The following is a 22818-nucleotide window of genomic DNA, read 5'->3' as shown; positions in this document are numbered from 1 at the left end:
AAGCAGACAGCAAAGACAAAAGGGAGGGTCACAGCCCCGGGATTAGGCAAACAGCCTGGGAGCCGCGGGTGGGGCACCTGGGAACACCAAATAGAAATCCCTTAGGCCAGTGACGGCGCGGGTGTGCTCGGGCAGCGGCCGGCGCGGAGCGGACGGGCCCGGCCCGGCCCGGCCCTGGTTCCGGCTCCCCGCGGGGCGGGGCGGGGCGGGGCGGGGTCGCTGCATTCGTCACGCGCGTGCCCGCGGGACGATCCCTGGCCTCGCCCCCTCGCGGGGCGGGGCCGCGCCGTCCTCTCGCGAGAGCTCGGCGTGCCCTTGCCGTCATGGCGGGCTATTGGGACGGGCCCGAGGGCGAGCAGTGCCCGCAGCGCACCTGGCTCGCCACGCGCGTGGGCGCGGCCGCGGGTGGGCACCGGGGGAAGGGAGGCACACGGGGGGGGCGGCCGAGCGGGGTCTGGGCTCGGGCCCGGCCAGTGACGCGCAGTGCTGTGTTGCAGGCCTGGTCGGGGCGGCGTATCGCATCATCCTGCTGCGGCCCGGCTCGGCTCTGGCCGCACTGCAGACTGCGGCGGCGGACAGTGTCACGATGGGTAAGGGCCGGGCCCCTCGGCAGTGTAACTCTAGGACGGAACTCCGCAGGGACGCCAGCCTCGCTTGCGCCCGGTGTGGCTGCGCCCTCACTTTTGCCTTTGCCTCTGCCTCTGCACGGTTTCGGTGGTTCTCACTTCCACCGGGCTTGGGTCGTTGTTTAGGCAAGAGGCAGAGCAGTGAAATGGAAAGACATATCCTTGATTTGCAGGTGAGGTAACATATTTTTTGCAATCTAGAGTAAAAGGTACATTGTGTTTTTTGTATTTTTAGAATACTCAGTTTGTGGGCAGCAACATAGTATGAGCAAATTTAGATTTTTGCTTAATATATTTAGGTATTGTATTTAATAAAGTGCATTTGCTAAAGAGCAATGCAGTATTTTTGGTGGCAGAAGGAAAATAAACGTGGGGTTTCCCCCGTCATGTTCTATAGACAAGGAGAAACTATGCAGTTGTCTTGAATTGTCTTTGGAAGAGGAAGTGGATGCTGAAGAGAGGAGCACGAAGCTGAAGGGGCTGCATGGTTGAAGCTCCCTCTGTCCCTTGTCAAGTGCAGTTTTCCTCTTAGCATACTTTTGCTTTTCAGTCTAATTGAATGGTTTGTGCCACCTCTGCCTCTCCCTAAGTGCTGGTGCTCAGAGATGGGGCACAGTCAGTCCAGGTTTGCATTTTTGAGTAGTTTGACTCTAAACCAGGATCTGGCATATCCTCTAATGAGCTGAGGTCGTTATGAAGGCACTGGATCATGTAATCAACTGTGATTTCAATAAATCCCTTAATCCTAAACAAGCATATTGGGTCCTCAGTTTCATACCTGAGGAAGGGTTTGTCCTGCCTGCTGTTCAGGAGCCACACCTCATGGCCTCAGGCTGTGCATTTTGCCTACAGATGCCTTGGTTCAAAGCAGGGAGAGCAGGAAAGTTGAAATGCAGTCCTAGGTCTGGGGGTTTTGTTTCTGCAGTGCTCTTTTCAGTTGATTTTGGCATCAGCATAATTCATTTTCTGCATAGGTTTGTAACAGGAGCTGCTAGTTTTATGTAGGGATTGAAAATTTTTAACCTGGATACTTTTGTTGTTCCCAAGAAAGGCGAATTGAAATCTGCAGATGCTGCCTCGTAGACAGATTCATGTTTCACGATCAAGAGTTTATACTAGATACAAACCCAGCTTTTCTTGACACAGCTCTTTGCCAAAGTTTGCAGTTATATCAGTGTAGGGTCTGATGGGACGAAGTGTGTAATTCAATGGACAGGGTGCTTCTACTTTGCAGTTTCTTAGTTCAATTCAAAATTTTTCATTTCAAAGTCAGTTTACAAGCAAGAATAATTTACAAACTCAATTCATTTTCCTGCTATCCAGTAATCATTGTGAGCCCCAGGCGGGCAGAGGAGGAAAGTGCCAGGACTAGCAGTGTACAGAGCCCTTGGGGTTGCTCTGCCTGGTGCTGTGAGGTGGCTTCACAGGGACTTGAGGGCTGAGTTACAGTGCAGAGTCCAGGCAAAGCTGGGGAAGTGGCTGCACAGACACCACTGCTCCCCTCCATTACCCCCAGCTGTCAGGGCTGCGCCATGCCTTGTTGGGAAGGGCTGTTAGGTGATAGCCTGTCAGCATGTGGTGCTCTTTGGGGGCAGTGGGTGTGGGGTGCTCTGAGGCTCCAGCTCAGAGCAGCGCAGGGAGAGAAACCCAGGGAAGCTGAGTGGGACTGAGTGAATGCTGAGTCTCACTGTAGCATCTGGGCTAGGATGTCCCTGGGAAATGGATCTTCATTTGCCATTGTAGTCACTGTGAATATTGAAGTCGTGCTCAGTGTGAATTCTCTGGTCCTTGAGGATTTTTATTTTGTTTTTTTACTTCTTTACAGCTACACTGGGAGCTGTGTTTGGCTTAAGTACCTGTCTCAGTGCCCAAGTCCGGGAAGAGCCAGAGGATCCTTTGAACTATTTCATAGGCGGCTGTGCATCAGGAGCTGTCTTGGGAGCGAGAGGTAACTCTGGACAATGCCTGCATTGAAATGTGCCCTTTGCTGGCTTTAGAAACTTTTCAATTGGGGAAAAATGTTAAAGAATGTTGATGTCAGGCTTCTTTGGTAATGATTCATCTCAGCCTCTGTTCATGCCAGTTTCATTGGTATTGTGTGGGCCTGCTAAAATAAATATGGCTGCGGGAGGAGAGGATACAAAACGGGACATGAACTAATATACAGAATGAAAGGAGAGCTCACTCAGTACTGGCAGTTACAGCTACTGCTTGTACCTTAAAATTGCAGGATAGGAAAAACATGGTTGTTGAAATCCACGTTTTCTTGGCAACAAGCGTGATTTATTTTAGACAGCAAGTAGAATTAGTATTTGCCTTGTGAATTCGTCGCATAGTCTGAGGGACAAACTGTGTCCTGCTGCTGTTGCTCCTGTAGCCCTTTGTAAGGCTTAAACAGCTCCTGCAGATACTGACACAATTCTGTTTTCTTTAGACATTCATCCTCCAACCCAAAGAAGTGAGGGATTTTTTTAAAGTTGTAACTGTGGTGAAATATAATTAATTTTTACTTGTCCTGGTTGTGAGCTGATGAGATTTCAAAGCAGTGATTGCTGTTTTTGTCACTCAAATGAGCCATTTAAGATTGCCACTTAAGGGGATGGGGCAGTGGATTACTGAAATTGGTATTTCAAATTGCATGCCATAAGCATGAGAACTCAATTTTATAAAAAGGTCACTTTTCCAATTCCTCTGGCGAAACAATGTTGCTGATGGTCAAAGGTTATGAAAAACGGCAGTCTATCAAGACGTATTGCAAAGGACTTGTGCCTTAATGGATCTTTTCTGGTTTGATGTGTTTTCTTCAGCTCACAGTTACCTCACTGGCACCACAGCATGCCTGGGGTTTGGAATCACTGCAGCTCTCATGAAGATCGGTAACAAGGAGGGCTGGAGACTGACAGGACCTCCCAAGCTGTGAATGTCACCTTTCCCTCTGTGAGCTGGCTTCCAAATGCTGTATGTACTTAGGACGTCATGTAATAAAGATTTGGTCCAATCAGCAGTTGTCACAACGTGGTGGTGTCATGCGGCTTTTTCCCGGCATCTGGACTGAGGTGCAGAAAGGCTGGAGCTGCTGAAGAGGAAGCAGCATGTTCTGGTCTAGGTGCGATTTCTGTGCACAAGTTACTTTGCCTCCATGTCTCAGTACTGTGTGCTCAAGTGTGAGCACTATGCTGTAGCTTCGGTGAGCTCCTGTAGCTTTAGGTTCTTGTAGTTAAGTGGGGCTTCTTGACAAGGTGTGGAATTACATGCACTGAGCCCATCAGTAAGGGTCTGGAGCGAAAGCTTCTGAAGAAGTGCTTGGCTCTGAGCTGAAGATAGGGAAGGTGGGGTAAGGAAGAAGTCTTGGGTTGCTCACAATGTGAGAGCCTGGAGTCTTTCTCCAAAAAGCATTTCAGGAGGTCTAGAGCTAAGTGCTTCAGGGTTGAAAGTGAGGAATATCTGAGGCTGGAAGGGACCCCTGAATGCCAGCTGAGAACTGGAGCAGGTACCTTATAGGTATATCTGGTTGACTTTTCTATTAACAAATAAGTGTGTCCTGCAAACACACTACAGAGATGGAGAGCATGGAGGCACAGGATGTGCAAAGAGAGGTGAGAACTGGATCATTTTTCCTGGAGAAAAGGTCAAGATTTGATGTGATAGGACTTTTTCACTACTTAGTGGCTACAAAAAGTGGAGGCTCAGGTGTGCAGTGAAGGATGGGAAATAACAAGATAGGGAAATTCTAACTAGATAGAAAAAAAATCACACAGGATAGGTAATTGCTGAAAAATGGACTTGTAGAGGATGAGAACATTTTTGGGGACACAGAATTCAACTGGACATGTGGGAACAGTGTGGTACAGAGATGGGTGCATGAGTTACAGAGACAGGGAATGTGGACATGGGAGACGCAGGTGCATGGGGGAGGGGACAAGATGAGATTGGGGCACCAGAGGACATCAGAGGGAGGGATGGTGATACTGAGACACAGTCGCAGCCATGGCAGGCTGTGTTCCTCTGGTATGTGCTCTGTGTGGGCTGCTGGGGTCCTGGGTGTTTGCGGGGTGCTCCTGGGGGCACTTGAGGCTGAGCCAAGGGGCTGGTATCCTCCTGGAGCTGAGACACCCAGCTGTTTGGGAGTCAGTAGCCCAGCACAGCTCTCAGGAGCACAGCAGGTGGTGGTGGACCTCTCTACCCTGTAATGGGGGTGAGGGAGTAGGCAATTGTCTGTTTCCTACCCGAAGGCTTGGGAGGGGGCTCTACTTCACCCTGTGCTCTGGAGAAGATCAAGGTTTATAGAGGGGCCTGAGGGGCCAGGGGTCCCCAGCAGTACCTGCCCAGGGTAGCACAGGGTTTACAGAGCTCCTGTCAGCTTCAGCTGGCCCTGCTGCCTGTCCTCAGAGAATTCAGTGACCACTGTCCCCGCCTGGGGACTCTGGGGCCTTGGACCTCCCTCTGCCTGAGCCTCTCCCGGCTCCTGGCTGGGGCCACGTGTTCTGTCCAGTCTATAATTACCCGGGCACATTCCTAGGGGGTCACAGAAGTTCTGCAGAGCAGCAGCAGGCGGTAAGGGGGACAAGTGCATGGCACAGCCTAACAGGCCACACAGTAATGCAGGAGCACGGAATACAGCAAGCGCTTCATGGGGCTGCAGTGCATGGCCTGAGCAAGGACAAGCAACAGGGTGGGGGCAAGGGGTGGCAGTAATATGATAGTCAGCACACCTCAACAGTATGCAGTGCAGGGGAGCATGACATGTGACATTGCAGACAGCATTGCAGGATAACACATCACAATGTGTGACAGACAGACAGTGTGAGACACGACAGGCACTGTCATGCACCGAGCAGGAGTGGCAGACGCTTTAGTGGGAGCCAGCAGCTTGGTTACTTGTTGGACCATCAGTAGTTTCAGCTATGGGGCAATGGCTGAGGAAGGGTGTGGTTGTGTGTGCTATAGGACTGAAGCTCTGAGTGATGACAGTGGCCTGAGCTATGTGGGGCAGCAGCATTGGCTGTGGGTCAGTAGCTTCATGCTAAGGGTTCGGAGATAAAGCAGGTGAGATCAAGCTCAGCTATGGGGCAGTGAAATGGGATGTTCTCACCTGTGGAGCTGCAGTTTTGCCAAGAAGCATCAAATATAGTAATGGAGCAGTAGCAGAGCATGGTGGCCCTGGCTGTGGGGTAGAGAGGCTTTGGTGGTGGATCCGGTGACTTTGCTATGTGGCAGTGCCAGTAGCAAGACCCCATGTCCCCAACTAGTACTCCTGCCATGGGCCAGAGGCTCCAGCTGTAAGACAGCTCCTTGACACCCTGTTCCATGTGTTTCCACAGGCGAGATGTGGGTTGCAGAGGGGCCGGCCCCAGACCAGTGGAACCTGCAGGATGGGGCTCATGCTGGACACTTCCTGTCTGTGGCTGACCATCTCCGCACCGCAGGACAGCTGGTGGATGTGACTGTAGGCCCAGAGGGTGACATGGCCCATGCTGTGGTCCTGGCCTCCATCAGCTCCTTCTTCCACCGCTTCCTGGAGGGCAGGACCAGACAACTCTGCCAAGATCCTCTCCCCCATGTCCCCCTGCCGCCTGGGGCCACACTGTGGGGCTGGCGGGCTGTGCTCACCTTTGCCTATGGGGGAATTGTGCCCCATGGCCAGGTGAAGGAGGTGGAAGAGGCTGCTCGGGCCCTGGGTGCCCCCCGGCTGGTGGCTGCCTGTGCCCTGCGTCTGGAGATTGACCACCAGGAAGAAGGTCCTAAGCCCCTGGAGGAACAGTGGGAAACACTAAGAGCCATGGAGCAGCTCCATACCAATGGTGTGGGCTGTGACCTCCAGCTCCAGGCAGGGAATGAGGTCATCTCAGGTGGGCAGGAGGTGGGGGTCCCTATGAAGGGTTGAGGAGTGGGACAGGGTGCTCTGGGACAGCCAAGTCCTCTGGTGGGGGTGATAAGACTGCAGCTCCAGGTGGGGATCAGGCTCTAGAGGTGCCCGCAGGGCTGCTCCCTTTGGCAGAGCTGGGACTTTAATGGGCATGGGACCAGGACACCTGAGTTCCAGGGGCTGCACACTGCAGAGGGTTCCCTGCTGCTTGACATCATTATTCCTCCTTCCTCCTAGTTCAGCGACTGGCCCTGAGCTGCTCCTGTGACTTCTTCCGGGCCCTTTTCACCTGCCCCATGCGAGAAGCCACCCATGACCCTGCTGACCCTCTGGTCACGGGGCTGTCGCCAGCCGAGCTGCGTCTCCTCCTCTCCTTTGCCTACACAGGAGCTGTAGCAGGGCCATGGCCCATGGTCTTGGAGGCAGCTGAGACCTCCCTGCGCTACCAGGCCTGGGGGCTCCTCACTCTCTGCCTGGATGTTTTCACCCATGGCCTGACCCCAGAAACTGTCCCTGATGTGCTGGCCTTTGCTGTGGCCTATGGGTTGGATGAGGTGGTCCATGTAGCAGAGAACTACATCTTGGCCACCTTTCCCTGTGTGGTGGTTACACCAGCCTTCCTGGATCTTCCTGCACATCTTCTCATCCGCCTCCTCCGCTCCGATGGTCTCAATGTCCTCCATGAACTGGAAGCCTTGGAGGCAGCATCTCGGTGGCTTATGGCCAATGGAGATGGCCAGGAGGATATAGCCAAAGAGATCCTGTCATCTGTTCGCTTTGCCCTCATGTCCAGCCTGGAGCTGAAGAAGGTCCCATCTGTGACTGCAGGGGTAGCTGACCCAAAGGTCCTTCGCGAGCTCATGGTAGCAAGTTTCACCCCCACGGCCCAGCTGCCATGCCGGGTACGTTCCTTGCAAGAGGTGTTGGTGGTTTGTGGTGGAGACAAAGTAAAGGGTAACCTGACTGCCCGGAAGCCCAGCAGACACCTCTGGTTTGCAGACCGCTACCTCAGTGCTGTGGGGCTGGTGAAGCAGGTTGAGTGGAGGGCACTGGGACACTTTCCTGATGGCCCACGCTTCCGTCATGCTGTAACTGTGGTGGGCAACAACCTCTACATCCTGGGTGGAAAGCACTACTACGGGGTCCATGACACCTTAGCCAGTGTCTACAGGTGAGAGCTACAGAGGACTTGGACTTGGCATGTGGCACCCGGACATTGTGGGATGTATTGCTAGAGCTAGAGTTACAGCTGCCCTGTGGATCCAAGACATTGTGGCATTGCCGCTGGTCAAGTGGCCCCAAGACATTCTGGGAAGGGTTGGGTGTAGGACTCAGAGGTGCCCTCCTAGTCTGGGGTATTACAGGCTTTTTGGGAGTAGGAGTGGGAGGCATCTATCTGGAGATGCCCCAGAACATTATGAGTTTGATATTGTCCAGAAGGAGGGGATATTCCCATGCAAGGTGACCATGTGACCAAGTCCCAAGGCATTATGGGACTAGCAAGTTGTAGGTGGGTTGTTGCCCTCAGCAGTGCCAACATCAGCTCATGGTGTTGTGGGTAACAGGTTGTCTCTTGCCCCTTTGCCTTTCAAACCCAGGTACAAGCCTATGGATGGTTCCTGGGAGCGTCTGGCCAGTATGACATGTGGACGGAGCTACTTTGCTGCTGTGGCACTTGGTAATTTCATCTATGCCCTGGGGGGCAGCTCAGGGGAGCTCTACTGCACAGATACTGTGGAGTGCTACGACCTGGCCAATGACACCTGGAGGTGAGGCTGCTCCAGCCGATGCCTAGTTTTCCTTTTTCCTCAGAGCCCCTTGTCTTGGCCATGGTGCCCACTGGGTGCTTTGTGTCACTAAGCCTCTGGTGGAGAATGGACCTGCAGTGGTATTTGAGAGAGGTCTACTGGGTGCTGAACAATCATGTCCCTTGGGGACTGGGTGTTGGCCAGTGTTGCCTAGTGGGTGGCAAATGAGTTTTTGGCCAGCAGTGTGTTCATTGCCGGTCTTGTTGGCCATCTGCCAATGAGAAAAGTAGTTTGATTCCTCTAGTAGGCATAATGTTCATGGGGTGATGGCCATTGTTGCCCATTAATGGAGCCCACTGTGGTTGACCAACGGTGTGGTGACTACAAAGTGTTGAACAGTGATTGCCCCATCTGTGGGGCATCCATTCTGTGTCAGCTGATGTTGTCCACTGGGGCTCATTGGGTGTTGGCAAGTGTTGCCTGCTGAGTGGTCAATGAAGCTATGGTTCACCAGGGAACCCCTAAGTAATCAGTCATTGCAGGATAGCCCTGCTTAACCTGTCCTTCACCTTTCCTTCTCTCCCTGCCCAGGAGGTGCCAGCCCCTGCCAATGGCTCTGTGCGGGCATGCAGCGTGTGCCCTGGATGGTGAACTCTACGTGTCGGGTGGGTGTGATGAAGCATACCAGTGTCAGGCATCCTTGCTCCGCTATGTCCCAGGTGCACCTGTCACACTCCTGGCCCCCATGAATGGCCACCGAGCTGGCCATGTCATGGAGGAGGCAGGTGGGCAGCTCTATGTGGCTGGGGGCCTGTGTCAGCGGGCTGGGCAGACTGGCTACAAGGACCAGCTGACCTTTGAGGTCTACAGCCCCAAGCAGAACATCTGGGTCCTCCTTAGCCCTCTCCCCCGTGCACACGTAGTTGGGGGTGCAGCTGTGCTGGGAGGGGAGCTGCTCGTACTGGGAGGGTACAGTCATGAGACCTACCAGGACACACACTTGATCCACGCCTACCAGCCGGGTACCCGGCGCTGGATCACACGAGGCACATTGCCCCATGCCTATACTGACCTGCAAGCCTGTGTTCTCACTGTACCCTCTGCCTTGCGTGCCCCCAGCTGCCTTAAGGACCCCTTGAGATCAACTGAAACTCCCAATAATGCTTAGGATATACTCTGCACCCCATGGGATATGCAGGTAGCATCCATGGGTACCTCTAAGGGACAAAACTGTCCAGATCCCTCTTCCAGAGTCGGTATCTTCTGTGGCTTCCAGCAACCCTTCACGCTCAGGGTACATGACCTAGACGGTTGTGAACCTGTGGAACATAAAGCTTCTCCACATGAAGCCCTCTGCCTCCAGGAATATTCAATCCCCTTGTCTGAGCCCTTCACTGGGAGCTAGGAATCCCTCAATTTCCCCCCACCCTTGAGCTGAATAAAAGTGCTTCCTGAACTGTCTATCTGGGTCTTGTTGTTTCTGGTGGAGAACCCAGACATCCAGGTGCTTCTCACAAGGAACAGGAGAGCAGGAGACCAGTGACCTGAGTGTGCTGGGTGGGTGATGCTGGGCACTGGGACTCTGTGTGCCTGCGTTCACTGGGCATGAGTGTGTCTCAGGACTGAGAGTGGTCTTGGGGTGTTTAGAGGATCCTAAGGGAATAAAATCCTGGGGGTGCCAGGATTTGTGGGGGTTGATGGTGGGGTAGAATAGGGGCTTCTGGGGGCGTTGGAGTTCCTAGGTGATTTTGAGAGGTCTTGGATTCCTGGAGTGACCTGGAGTGCTTGTTGTGTGAAGAGGTGGGAGAATTCCAGGGAGGAGTTGCAAGGAGAGGCAAAGGTAATGGGATTCTGAGAAATACTGGGATACCAGTAATGCCGGTGGGGAGAAAACTGGATGGCTTCAGATGTGTAGAAGACAAAAAATTGTAGTCTAAAAAGTTCTGAGGAGAAGGGGATAATCACTTCCGTTGGCCTGCTGGCCCTGTCTCTGTTAACCCAGTACAAGTTTTGTTGCCCTCCCTTTGCTGCCAGGTGCACTGCTGGACCTTGTTCACCTTTCTGTCCACCAAGATATACAGATTTTTTTCCACAGCTCTGCTCCCCAGATGTCTGTGCCCCGCTTTTGGGGCCTTCAGACTGTGCCAGCACTGGAGCTGCTTGCCTCATTGTTTTCTCAGGAAACAGGGATAGAGAGGATGTGGTTAGAGGACAGGATCAACAGGCAGACAAGTGCCCCCTTACAAACGTAGTATGTATATGTCCACGGACACACTTGCACACCAGACCTTCACCAGCATACATACTCATGCTGGCCAAGCACAGGCACATGTTCCCACCTGCGGACAGTCCAGGAGTTAATCTAGCAGAAGGCCACGCTGACTCACAGCAGTTTGACAATATATTTCAGGCAGTTAGAACTGGAACTGCATTTCAGGCTGGAAAAACAACTCATAGGATCCAGTTGCTGCATTTATGCATGAGTTCTGGAGTGAGCCCTTCGACCCTTACCAATGGTGAATGTAGCCTTGTTCTCACACCTCCCAAAATGTTAGAATGACATCTAGACAGGTGGTCACAAAGTTTGGCCAGCTCTGGAGTGCTTTGTCCAAGTATAATCCCTTGCAAGTCATATCTGTTGCACTTCAAAGCCTCCCACCCTACTCCTCCATATCTGGCCATCGCATAAGGGGTCATGCAGAAGCATCAACATCAACACTTGCACTTTCCTTATTAACTGCCAGCGCAATGCTTTTTCCTGTGAGATTCAGTACCACAGGGTTTGGGGCTAAAGTCAGGAATAGGAGTGTAAGTGTGCAGTTTTGAATGCGAGAATACACAAAGCATCTAAAGCTGTTAAAGAGTATCCAAAGGAGGCCACAGAAATGGGGAAGGGTCTAGAGGGGAAGGGTATGAGTAGCAGTTGAGGCCACTTGACATATTCAGTCTGGAGGACATCAAGGGGAGACCTCATCATGGAGACCTCCCCTGAGGGGAGGCAGAGGCCAGCTTTAATCTCTGCTCTCTGGGACCTGGGACAGGGCCCTCATGTGCCCCCCTCATGGAGGCATCCCAGTGAAACAATATTAGGAAAAATTCTTCCCCCAGAGGGTGGTCACGCACTGAACAGGCTCCCCAGGGAATGGTCACAGCTCCAAGGCTGCCAGAGCTCCAGGAGTATTTAGACAATGCTCTCAGGCACAGAGTGGGATTCTTGTGGTGTCTGTGCAGAACCAGGAATTGGACTTGATCCTCAGGGGACTCTGCTAACTCAGGATATTCTAGGATTCTGACATTCCATGGACTTTTCTTCCCTGTCTTCACTATTCCAAATACCAGGACTTGTGGCAGGTCCAGTGAAATCAAACCAGCACCTCTTTTAAATTCAGGCACAGAATATTTATTATGTGATTAAGAACCTGGCACTGAGTGGAAAGTGTATTGCATCTTTGTGTACATAATTTGAGCAGAAGCAGTTGCGACAGAGCACAACATAAGTTCTGCTTGCCCTCCATCACCCCTAAATCAGGCAGTGGCAGCCCCAGACTATCAATGACCAGTTTAGGACATTATCTTCCTCTGCCAAATACCCAAGCTCTGGAAACTTCAGGCTGTTTGAGAATACTAGAGGAAAGAGTTAGATGGCTTCCTCCTAGGCAAGTAGATCTTTCCCTTGTAAAACAAAGCATATAGAACAGAGCCATGACTCTCAATCTCTTTCTCTGAGTGTACACGTGTGTAACACATTTACATGGTGTTACCTGCATATTTCACTCTGACATCACCAATGGTCTCAACACCCCTGTCTAGGCTGTAGGCAGATGGGGTCCTCAGGAAGCTAAGGTCTGTGACCATCGGCTTCCTGGAGAAAGGCTTGACTGATGCATGCAGAGGACTGTGGTGAACCCACAACTCCTTTGTGGTGCAGAAGGAGTAACTTGCAGGAGGACTGCGCTGTACCCCCAGATCTTTAATTGTGCAGTATGTAACCTCAGGGCACAACTCCACTTCCTTGATTGTACAGAATTTAGGTTGCTGGAGGGGGATTTTGAAGCTGCTGAGATGCATCATAGGGTTTCCTGTTGACTCCTTCCATTCCAGCAGTGGATACTGCACCTCTTGGGTCTGCAAGGACTGGTACCAGGAGGGTTGTCCCACCAGACACATCCATGTCAGCCAACCTGCTAGAGCCAGCATGGTCAGGACCAGCAGAGCCAAGGAAGCCAGGTAGAGCACCCAGTGCAACAGACAGCAGTGCCTCAGCACCCACTGCCCCCACTGCAGAGCCTCCCCACCTGCCTGCAAACGCAGCACAGGTACAGCCCGTCCTGGGATGGAGCACGGGCAGAGGGGAGGAGGAGCAGGTAGAGGGGAACATGCAGGTTGGGTGAAGTGTGTGGTGTCCAAGGGAGGTGGTAGTGTTGGGGCATGAGTGGAAAGCATGGTGTTGGCTGACATCAGAGTTGGACATGGAGATCTGACAATGGAAGAGGCCTCTAGCATGGCAGTGGAAGGCACTGCTGTGGAAGTGGTCGGAAATGTGCCAGTGGACCCCATAAGACTGCCATAGATACTGTTGGCAGCAAGGGTGGTTTGGGGATGGCCACTGGTGCTAGAAGGGTTGCTGCTCATAGCTGTTGGCAGTGAAGTAGCATTGTCAAAGGTGGCAGGTCTGTGCAGGGTGATGGTGGTAGCAGCCGTGAGAATGGTGGCAGTACTGGGGGTCTGTGTGGATGTCATGGTGAGACTGGCTGGTACAGGAATGTTGGTGCTGGGAGCTCTGATGCTTGTCAGCACCCCAAGCAAAGGGTTTGGGGAAAGGGTGGAGGTACAAGGGGTGCTGAGGGAAGGTCTGGCGGGGGCAGACCTTGTGGTAGTAAGGGTAGGAAGGCAAGATGAGGTACCATGTCTAGCACAGGACATGGTAGTGTGCTCTTTGGGGATGAATGGATGTGGGGGGAAGGTGGTCATGGTAGCTTTCTCTGTTGTTTCTTCTTCGTAATTATATTCATCCCCTCCTTCCTCATCCACATCCTCCACAATGCTGCAGTTAAGCTTGAAGTGAATGATGGGCTTTTGCCTATGCTCAGCAGGGCTGTGGCACAGTACCTTCTCAGGTGCGACCTCCACCTTTGTTTCCTCCAGACCCCGCTCTGGCTGATAAACAATGTCAGCATTCTTCTGGATCCAGGTCTGGAGGTAGTGCAGGTCACAGTTGCAATGCCAGGGATTCTCAGTGAGGAAAACATACATGAAGAAGTGCCCCTTTGGGAAAAAGTGTGTTGGCAGGGTCTGCAGCTGGTTCCCTGAGAGCCAGAGGGTCTCCAGCTTCTTCAGGTCCTGCAGCAACTCCTTGGGTAGCTCCTTCAGGAGGTTGTCTGAGAGGTCTAACTCCTTGAGTGCATTCAGCCCTGCAAAGGCCTCCTGGGGCAGCTGCTGCATCTTGTTCCCTCGCAAGTCTAGGTTCTGCAGCTCTGGCACTGTGCGGAAAGCCCCCGGAGCCAATGTCTCCAGGCTGTTGTGAGCCACAGCCAGGTGGGTGAGTGCAGGCAGGCCCTCCAGAACAGGTAGGGCTGCCAATGCATTGTGGGAGAGGGTCAGCTCCTTCAGGGACAGCAGCAGGGCCCCCGTGTGCAGAGCCACCAGTCCATTGTTGGCCAGGTCAATGTCCTGAAGCTGGGTGAGGGACAGAAAGGCAGTGGTGGAGAGGGACTCCAGGCAATTGTCACTGAGCAGCAGGATGCCTGTGTCTGCTGGCAGGTCTGGGGGCACTGCGCTGAGAGCCTGCCCTGTGCAATTCACCTCCAGGAGGTCCTTGACCTTGTTCATCTCTGAGGAGCAGGGCTGGGCTGGGGGCAGCAGAGCCAGAAGAGTAACCAGGGTCAGGGCAAGGACCTCCATGACCTGGAGGGGGAGAACCGAGGGGTGTGGGTGCAAGCAGGCATGCATCTGCACATTGCTTTTCTTCCCACACAAGCAGCATTTGCAGCAAAACTGGTATCCCCTGCCAGACCCTCCAGCACCCTCTGAGCTCTGCAGCTCCTCCCTGGGATGGTAGAAGGGAGAAATGAATCCCACGCCTACTGCCATCTTGTCCTTGGAGGTCAGCAGATGATATTTTGGCCCTTTTGCTCTCCTCATTCTCTTCCATAGTGGGGAGAATCTGACTGATGGGACTCTTCACAGCAATGCCTTCTCCACTGGGGCAGCATTGCTGCCCTCACCACTGTAAAAGCCATGCCTCTGCAGTGTTTGTGTCCCAGTATACCCACACCCAACTCAACCCAGACAAATCATGTGCTGGAAGAATCTCCCTGAATATGCTCTTACCCAACACCAGCTAAGCCCTCTGTTAGATTTGGAGGGTAGGAGCATGAAACATGAGAAAGGAGCTTCCTGTGCACAGATGTGTCTTCCATGAGCAACCAGGCCCCTGTGAACACTCTGACTCACCTGCAGATCTTCCAGTGTTTGCTCTCCTGCTGCTCTGCCTCCTCCTGCCCACAGACCAGGCAGCGCTCCGGGACAGTGCTAGTGGGGAGCTGCCCAGCCCTCTATCAGCACCCGCAGTTGTGGGAAGGGAGCTGTGGTTTCCTGAGCAGCCAAACCCATCTCCTGTCCTTTCACAAAGCCCTTGCTTTGGCTGCACTGCCACATCACCATCTCTCTTTGCAAAATGTCGAGGATCAGCAGGCATTCCCCTAGCAGCAAAAGATCCTGCAGTCTGCACTGGATCCTGCTTGTTCTGCTGCTCAAGCCAGTTTTCTCCTTATGATTTACAGGAGCGCTTGCAGAAAACAATTCCATTGGCTTCTGGAGAGGAAAGGGGCAGGAACATTGGCCACAGCTTCTGAGCAGGGGCTGAGGTGGTAAAAAATGACTCCATGTCCATCATGCTGGAGAAGCCCTTGCATCTGGATGCAGGCAGGCCCATCTGGACCAGGATGCCATGAGGCTCAGGATGTCTCTTGCTGTCTGTGATAGGAGTGGGATGGACAGAAGCTCTTCTCTCTCAGTAGCTGTAGTTTAAAGCCCTCTTCTCTAGCTTGGCAAGCCAGTGAGTGAAGATGCTTTTTGCCTTTTCTGACAGATGGACTGCATCTGCCCTCAGTAGACCAGGTTGTTCAAAGCAAATCTGATGGTCTAAGCAGCCAAAGCAGCAGTCTAAGCAGCAGGTTGTGGCACCAGTCCTGTAAACATTTGTTGATTCCCCAGATTAGACTGGCTCTTTCAAACCCCTTTGCTTTGACTGGGAAGGTCAAAAACTACCTGTGCTCCAGAGTCAGCAGCTACTGCTGCTCCCAGGGATCTGTAATTCTCCTTGATGCTTCTCACTGGTACCCACATGAAATAGCTGCAGCAGGTAATGGTGGACTGTGCGAGGCATGGTAGTGTCTCAGTGAAATCTCTGTTAGGAGTCCATGGTAAGCAGCATGATCTGGACAATGCAGCAGTAAATAGTGTAAATAGTAAATAGGACAATGCCAGTGAATAGTGCCTTCATGCTTCTCCGAAGAGAGTCTCTTCCTACTGTTACCTTCTTCTCAGTTGTGCTGATTGTTATATGGGGAACAGATTATGCTGCCTTACTGGTCGTTATATGGGGAGTAGATGAGGCTGCCTTACTCATCTTCAGTGCCTCTCCTGCTGAGTCTTTTCCACAGATCAGTAAAAGGTTCTGCAAGGGCACCTCGGTCTTCTGGAAATGTTCTACAAGAGCACCTGTGGCTTTGGGGGAAGACTGTTCTTACTGCAGGTCCTTGCTGTTCCAAGTTTCCACTCTTCCACACCAGCCTTTCTCCCTTCTGTGTGTTCTCTTGGTCCTCTTCCCTTCTATGTGTGTCACTGGGGGAGTCTCTTGCTGTTAGGCTTTGGGCTGTGGGTCTACTGCAAACTGTGCTTGGAACCAGCAGACTCTCTCCTTCCTGGGAAAGAACTCCTTCTCAGCCTTCCTGATACTATGCAGCCCTCTCACTGCCTCTTGCTTTTCTTAACAACAGCTGGTCCTCCACCTGGGCACACCTTTTGCAGGTAAGTTTGCTGCCTGTTCCTGCCCTAGAGAAAGATCTATTCACTTCCTGCAATGAGAGATCCACACTGCAGCTTCTCCTTTTGGCAGCTCTGTCTGGATGCAGGAACTGGCAGTAGCCAGGGTAGATGGTGCAGACCTCTGCGTTGAAGTTGCAGCTTTTGCTCTCAAAGGAGCATCCACCATTCTGCCCTGGGACTTAGGTAGGAGAAATGTGTTCAACCTGTGCAGGTGGTCACACAACATGCCTGGTTGCTGGAAGACAGAGCTTAGATGCAAGTTATGAATGGTATGTGTGATTGTAACTGCACTGGGGTACTCATCCACAGATGCATTTCCCTCTGCTATGAAATCTTAATCTATAATGGTAAATCTTAATCCATAATGGTATCTGCAGAAGAAATGAAGTCTGAAATGATACCTATATTTACAACAGTAATTGCAATGGCATCTGTGTCTGCCTACAACATATGAGTTACCTAAGCTCGGAATGTAAGTTTTTCTTAATATTCTTGCCCTCTTTTAATTTTATTTTTCTTTTTAAAATTCTCTTATTTCTCTCTTTATTCTCCCTAGTCCAAACAAAGAAAACATGGACAGAATCTTTGGGGATTGAGACAGGAGGTATCATTTTGACTAGAACCTCTGATTCCCCAGGCTTTTTTCCTTCTTTTTACTTTTCATTTTTACAGTCAGATACACCTGTGTGCTTTGGCTGCTCCCTTTTCTAGACCCAAATGGTGGAAATTATATAACTTCTCTAATTTTTAAATTAATGTTTTAATTATAATCTAATTGTTCTTAAAAATTAATCATAATCAGTATGTAAGTTATAGGTAGTGTGTTAGTCTTAAATAACTTTTAGCCAGCATTTAGTAAAGTTGTCATATGCTCCTTTTATGGGAACACAGCTTTGGAAAATTACTGAAACTTTACATTTTTCTAAACTAAGATAAGTTTCAATGAACAAAACTGGGGAGAGTGAGATATATTGTTGAAGCTGGACATCTAGAATGCAGAAATTATGGACTGTAAGGACCTTTTCACAGAAACCGGAAGATAAAGGGCTAACAAAGACTCAGTATATGTGTCGGAAAGTCTCTACTGGAGGAAAAAGATACCAAAAAGACTAAAAATAAGGACTAATTAGCATAAGAAGCAAGAATTCAATGGCCAATAGAAGATAGAATAGTAATTATGAGAGTTATGTATTTTAGAATCAATTATTGTTAATTTCTTTGTTTGCTAACAACGTACAAATTAAGTGAAAAAGTGTTGCATCGATGTCTGTATGGAGGCTGGAATTTTGTTGGCCATACACACACTTCTGGACCAAGGATAAAGTAATGCCTTACTTGTTAACACTGAAAAGACAGTATTAGAGGGTTTTATTTATCCTGACGATGTTGGGGCATTTAGTAACAGAAAGATAGCAGAAGCATGCTGATAAGTAAAACTGGCTTGCCCCTGTTCTTTCTGTTTTATATATTGCCTGGCTCACATCTGTTTGCCCACTGCTGAAACAGTGGTGTCACTGCAAAAAGCAAGTGCACAGTGTGTTCTCCACTGTGGTCTGGAGATACAAACACTGGGTCCACTGCAGTTGTTGGTGGCTTCTTATTCTCTTCTGCAAGAGAGTAAGGTAAAGCTGTAGTCAGGTCCATGTTGAAGCTGCTTGAGTGTCAGATGCAATGAATGGATTTCTCTGGGAAATGTTCAACAAATGCAGTATGGGCTGTGAGTGTCTTCTAGTGATCATTTCAGCTGGAGCTGCTGCCAGGCCAGCAGTAGGCTGGAAGGGCATTGCTGGGTGTGTCCTCTCTGCTGTGATCCATGGTGACTCCTCCTGCCACTACCAGAAAAAAAGAGCCTGGCTGAAGGCCCATGGTGGACTGTGTAGATCCCTGAAGCCTTCTGCCCAGGGTGAGGTGCTTTGTGCCCTTAGCATCTCCCTGGGCGGTGAGTGCTTGTGCACCATTCCCCTGTAGCAGTGTCCCCGACTGGCTGATGTCCCTCCAGCACTAAAGACGAGGGGAATTTGTGGGTATGGAGGGGGCAAACACCATACATGGTGTGGTATTGTGTATATTTGGTCTGAGCAGTGCTGAGCCCTGGTGTGCTATATGTGTATATCTGTAATAATGTTGCTGTCTCCACAGAATTGTGCAATGCTATCAACACGTGACAGGATCTGCAATGCTATCTGCATATGGAATGATATATGTAGCACTTGTTATGTCCAACAACCGAGCGCAGATAACATTGCAGAAGCAGGTAGTATTGAAGGTTAAGTTGCCGTATGTCATGTTTTGACACTGGCCAAAGGCCAGGCACCCGCAAAAGTCATTTGCTTACCCTCTCCTGCTACAGCTGGGCAAAGGAGAGGGAAAAAGATGAATAACGGGTTCATGAGTTGAGATAAGGTCTTGGAGGAAAAAAACACTAAGGGCAAAACAAGTTCAAATTTAAAGATATAAATTTATCATTAGCAGAATCAGAGGAGGATAATGAGATGTAAAATAAGCCTTTAAAATATCTTTTTTTTCCCCCCAGCCCCTCCCTCCTCACCACCAACAGCAGAGGGAGACAGAGTGTGAGGGTTTTGGTCAGTTTGTCACGATCAACAAGTACACTTACTGTCACGATCCGCTAGTACAAGCTGGGGTCAGGATGGTTTGTTTTACTGATCTCAGAGTGCAAAAAACGCACAGCAGGGGGACTTTCAGTATTAATAAAAACAAATGCACTTTGCCCACAGCAAATGTGATAGAAGGATTAGAAAGGAGATAAAAGACAGAGAGAGAGAGAAAAAGGGGGACGAGGGGAAATAGCTACCAACAGAGAGACTAAATCCTTTTTGTTCAGCCAATAGATCTGTCTTGTCACACTGGGGAGAATTTTAGTCTTTGGTTAACTCAGAGGTCTTTTATAGTCTTCCACCAGGGGGTGGGAACAGGGTGGTATGTTGAGGGAACAGCTACAAAACAGTGGAGAATAAGTCTGTTGAGAGCAAGTACAGACAGTCCGGTTCCAAACAGGACAAACCAGTCCCAGCAGTGACCCATTTCAGGACTGGTTCCCATGGGAAACCAGTCTTGGTCCAGCGAACACACCTGCAGGTAACATTTAGCAGACATCCCACTTCAGTCAGGCCAGCATCCCTGTGTTAGAATTATAGGGATCTCAGTCTCAGTCCTTGGTGGGGAGCTTCAATCTCTGTCCTTGACAGCAGTCGTGAGGCAGATGAAGGATCTTCCATGGGGAATCATCAGTTATCTTCTCTAAAGCAAGTGGCACCTGGCCAAGAGGTGGGGAAATTCATGGGCTATTGTGATGAGCAAGCATCATGAAGCAGGTGCAAGCATACAGGGCAAGCTGCTCCTTGCCAGTCTCTGCTCAAACAGTGTACTGTGGTGACACAGCAAGCTCACCTGCAAATAATCCCTTGGCAAGCATCCACCTCAACCAAGCCAGAACTCCAGTCGGGATCTTCAGGGTCTTGGTCTCTGTCCTTGCAACGGTCATGAGGCGAATGAGGGAAACTTAGGACTGTCTCTTACAGTCACTCAAGATCTTCTGTTTGTTCAGGGAGAGAAGTCTTTTTTCTGCTATGCCATGGAGTCCCTCCCACGGACAAACAGTCATCCCAAAATTGTTGTGGTATGGGTCACTCATCCAAGGGGTGCAGTCCCCTAAGGATAGGCTGCTCTAGTTTGGAAGCAAAGGCTCCTTCTCTCTCTGTCTTTGGAAGCTGGGGCCCCTTTCTCTCTATTTGGGTCTCCCACTTGTTATAGATGGATAATGAGAAAACTGGTTCTTGCAATTAAAAGATAACTATTGTGTGAATATTAAGAAAAGCTTTAGTGATGTATAGTTATGTTATTGTAGTTGAGATGTCCTCTGTTCTCCCCATAGTTCCCATCCCCCCCTCCCCGCCCCCCTGTATTGTTGCCATCAGACAGGCTGGGTTTTCTACGATAAGTAAAAAGAAAGTGTGCACATGTGTCCCTTGCATGGGGCAGCTGGGAATGGAAAAGCTTGGTGCTTTGGGGGTGCAGCATGGCAACACCTGACATTCAATCAAGTTACAAAGCAGTCTCCATTGATAAATGGCAAAGAAGAGCAGGCTGACAGACTTTGGGAAGGGCCAGGACTGGCTGATGCAATCCCCAGGGGTATAAAAGACTGAGCACCCATCTTGAAGATGAACTGGCAATGTGGTATGCACGAGGGGCAGTTCCCAGCTCTGCAGTTTTTCCTTATGTAGTCCTTTGTTGTTTTTTTGTTAAGGTTTAATAAAGCTTTTTGAATTTTCAGAGTGAGCAGTTGTTTTTCACACACTGGATCATGGCTTTCTCTGGCATCTACCCGCTCCAGTGTGAACACTTTTCCCATGAGCTACAAGCGGCTCTCTTCACCCCCGGTAGACTTCATGCATTACAAGTAGACAGTTTGTTTCACCACAGTCCTCACTACAGCTTGCATCTTGGCTCTGACACTTGGAGCACTTCTTCCCCCTCTTTCTTTACCACTGATCTTGGTGCCGCCATGTTGTTTTCCCTCACGAGTCCTCACTTCCTCCTCTTCTCTGACTAGAAGAAGAGCTACTGCTTGTAGGTACCACTGCCAACAAATCCCACGAGTTCAAAGATTCCTGCAGGATCCTGCAGCACTGAGAAGTTGATCTCGTCCAGGTTCCACGTTGGAGTCACTCGTCATGCTTCTGCTGCCAGCCATGCGGCTCTGCCCCATTGCACAGGCAGTGGTGGCTGCAGTGGCGCTGGCGCCATTCAATGCCTCTCCACGTGCACCGGGAAGGGGAAGCTGCTGCTGCCCCTGCCCTTCTGCCCATGGCACAGTGGCTGGCCAGGAGAGGCCAGGCGGGCAAGGCTCTCTGTTGGCCACACTGAGATGGCTGCAGCTGTGGCATATTGCTGTGCACTGCTCCAGGAATGGCCTCTGGTGGTGGCACCTTGCCATCCCTGGAAAAAAAATTGCATGAGCAGTGTTTTGATTTTCTTCTCAAATATGTCATCACAGAGTGTTACCAACCTCTCTAATTGGGCCAGCAGCATGTCCATCTTCAGAGCTATCAGAGATTGGCTCTGTCAGACATGGTGGAAGCTTCTAGCAGCTTGTCACAGAAGCTACCTCTGTTGTTCTCCTGCTATCAAAAACCAGGCTGTGCCAAACCAACACACCATAGCAGACTTCATTGCAGATGAGGATACCCACTGTAGAGGTATCATTGCAGACGAAGATACCATTACAGACCCCACTGAAAATGTAGATGCTATGTCAGATGCCAGTGCAGATGTCAGATGTCAGATGCATAAAAGTACCTTCTTCCACTAGTGATTTGAATCACTGGAGAGAAGAGCTTAAATGTTACAGGGAAGGCCCCAGTAAAGTGGCAAAATTATTCGATAGTCAAGAACCAGGACCCAGATTGAGGTGATATCAATTTAATGCTGACAGAATTAACAGAAACTGAAAACCAGTTACTGATTAGAACAACTAAAGCACGTGTGCAGGGATGAATTGCTAGTGGAGCCCTATAAAGTAATGTACACATGCTAATCCCTACCACAAATCCTCTGTGGGATCCAAACAATCTAGGTGAATATGCCTCAATAACCAGATACTGGAAGTTAGTAAAATTTGGATTGGAGAATGGCATTCTGAAAGCAGTAAATTGGGCATTAATGTATAATTTTAAACGGGGACAGCATGAGTCTCCTACCGACTTTGTAGAGAGTCTCTGAATGACAATGTGAAAGTTTACAACCCTTGATCTTGCCTCAGAAATGGGGTAGCAGCAGTTAGTCTCCTTGATGCCAGGACAGTCCAGCCCAGACATCACAGAGATTAAAAGAGACAGATAATAGAAATTTAGAAGCAATCACAGAAGAAACATGGAGGGTATATAACAACTGAGACAAGCAGAAGAACTAAAAACTCACAGGAGCCAGTGACAGCTTTAGAGCAACATCACAGAAGAGAATATGGTCAGGGATGAGACAGAGGCAAAGGCAGAAATAATAGAGACAGCTCAAATCAATCCCAAGAGAGGTTAGGACCAAATCAATGTGTTTACTGTAAGAAAGCACTGGCACTGGAAATGCCAGTGCCCAGAGTTACTGAACACTCCACAGGAAGCTGTTGTTGCAGCAATAGTTAACAGTGAGTGACAGGGACCCACAGATCTTTCCTTAGTGGATCTGCTATGGTTAAGATGCAGGTATGGAATTTTAAAGCAGTTGAAGTCTTAAAAGATACAGGGGTCACATTTTTGGTTTTAAATGAAACTTTAATGCCTAAAAGTGAAAAACATATCCAGGTAATGGATTCCACAGGCCGACCAGAGAATGCTTTTTTCTTAAAACTGTTAGAATACGAAATTGGGAAAAGGATGGGAGTACATCAATCTCTCTATCTACCAAATTCACCAAAATCCCTGTTAGGCAGAGATCACCTTGAAAATTTAGACACAGCAATTGAGTTTAGAGAGGGAAAAATTAAATTTAAAGTACCCAAGGGCAAATTTAT

General features: G+C 50.2%; 3 protein-coding genes across 4 annotated transcripts; 2 read left to right on the top strand and 1 right to left on the bottom strand.

Moving 5' to 3' along the window:
* Positions 1-244: 244 nt before the first annotated feature.
* Positions 245-3627, top strand: NDUFA11 (NADH:ubiquinone oxidoreductase subunit A11). Its single transcript, XM_074528965.1, has 4 exons — positions 245-405; positions 498-590; positions 2452-2574; positions 3434-3627. Exons 1-4 carry the CDS (start codon positions 324-326, stop codon positions 3544-3546), a joined length of 411 nt encoding a protein of 136 aa, XP_074385066.1. The 5' UTR covers positions 245-323; the 3' UTR covers positions 3547-3627.
* KLHL33 (kelch like family member 33) lies at positions 3592-9701 on the top strand. 2 transcript variants are annotated; one of them, XM_014272169.3, is made up of 5 exons: positions 3592-3732; positions 5948-6475; positions 6730-7663; positions 8091-8261; positions 8832-9701. In XM_014272169.3, the coding sequence occupies exons 2-5, from the start codon at positions 5953-5955 to the stop codon at positions 9406-9408; spliced, it is 2205 nt and encodes a 734-aa protein (XP_014127644.2). In that variant the 5' UTR covers positions 3592-3732; positions 5948-5952; the 3' UTR covers positions 9409-9701. The 2 variants fall into 2 exon arrangements, with proteins under 2 accessions (XP_014127644.2, XP_074385063.1); XM_074528962.1 differs by lacking the exon at positions 3592-3732 and adding an exon at positions 5151-5180.
* A 1635-nt stretch (positions 9702-11336) lies between these two features.
* Positions 11337-14875, bottom strand: LOC102069844 (uncharacterized). The gene is made up of 2 exons (XM_005494211.4): positions 14694-14875; positions 11337-14144 (listed from the first exon to the last, which is right to left on the bottom strand). The coding sequence occupies exon 2, from the start codon at positions 14139-14141 to the stop codon at positions 11988-11990; it is 2154 nt and encodes a 717-aa protein (XP_005494268.1). The 5' UTR covers positions 14142-14144; positions 14694-14875; the 3' UTR covers positions 11337-11987.
* Positions 14876-22818: the final 7943 nt, after the last annotated feature.

This window comes from Zonotrichia albicollis, chromosome 29, assembly GCF_047830755.1.
Source record: "Zonotrichia albicollis isolate bZonAlb1 chromosome 29, bZonAlb1.hap1, whole genome shotgun sequence".
Classification (NCBI taxonomy): Eukaryota; Metazoa; Chordata; class Aves; order Passeriformes; family Passerellidae; genus Zonotrichia; species Zonotrichia albicollis.
Note: the sequence above shows the minus strand (reverse complement) of the source record. Positions and strands in the feature narration are given on the sequence as shown.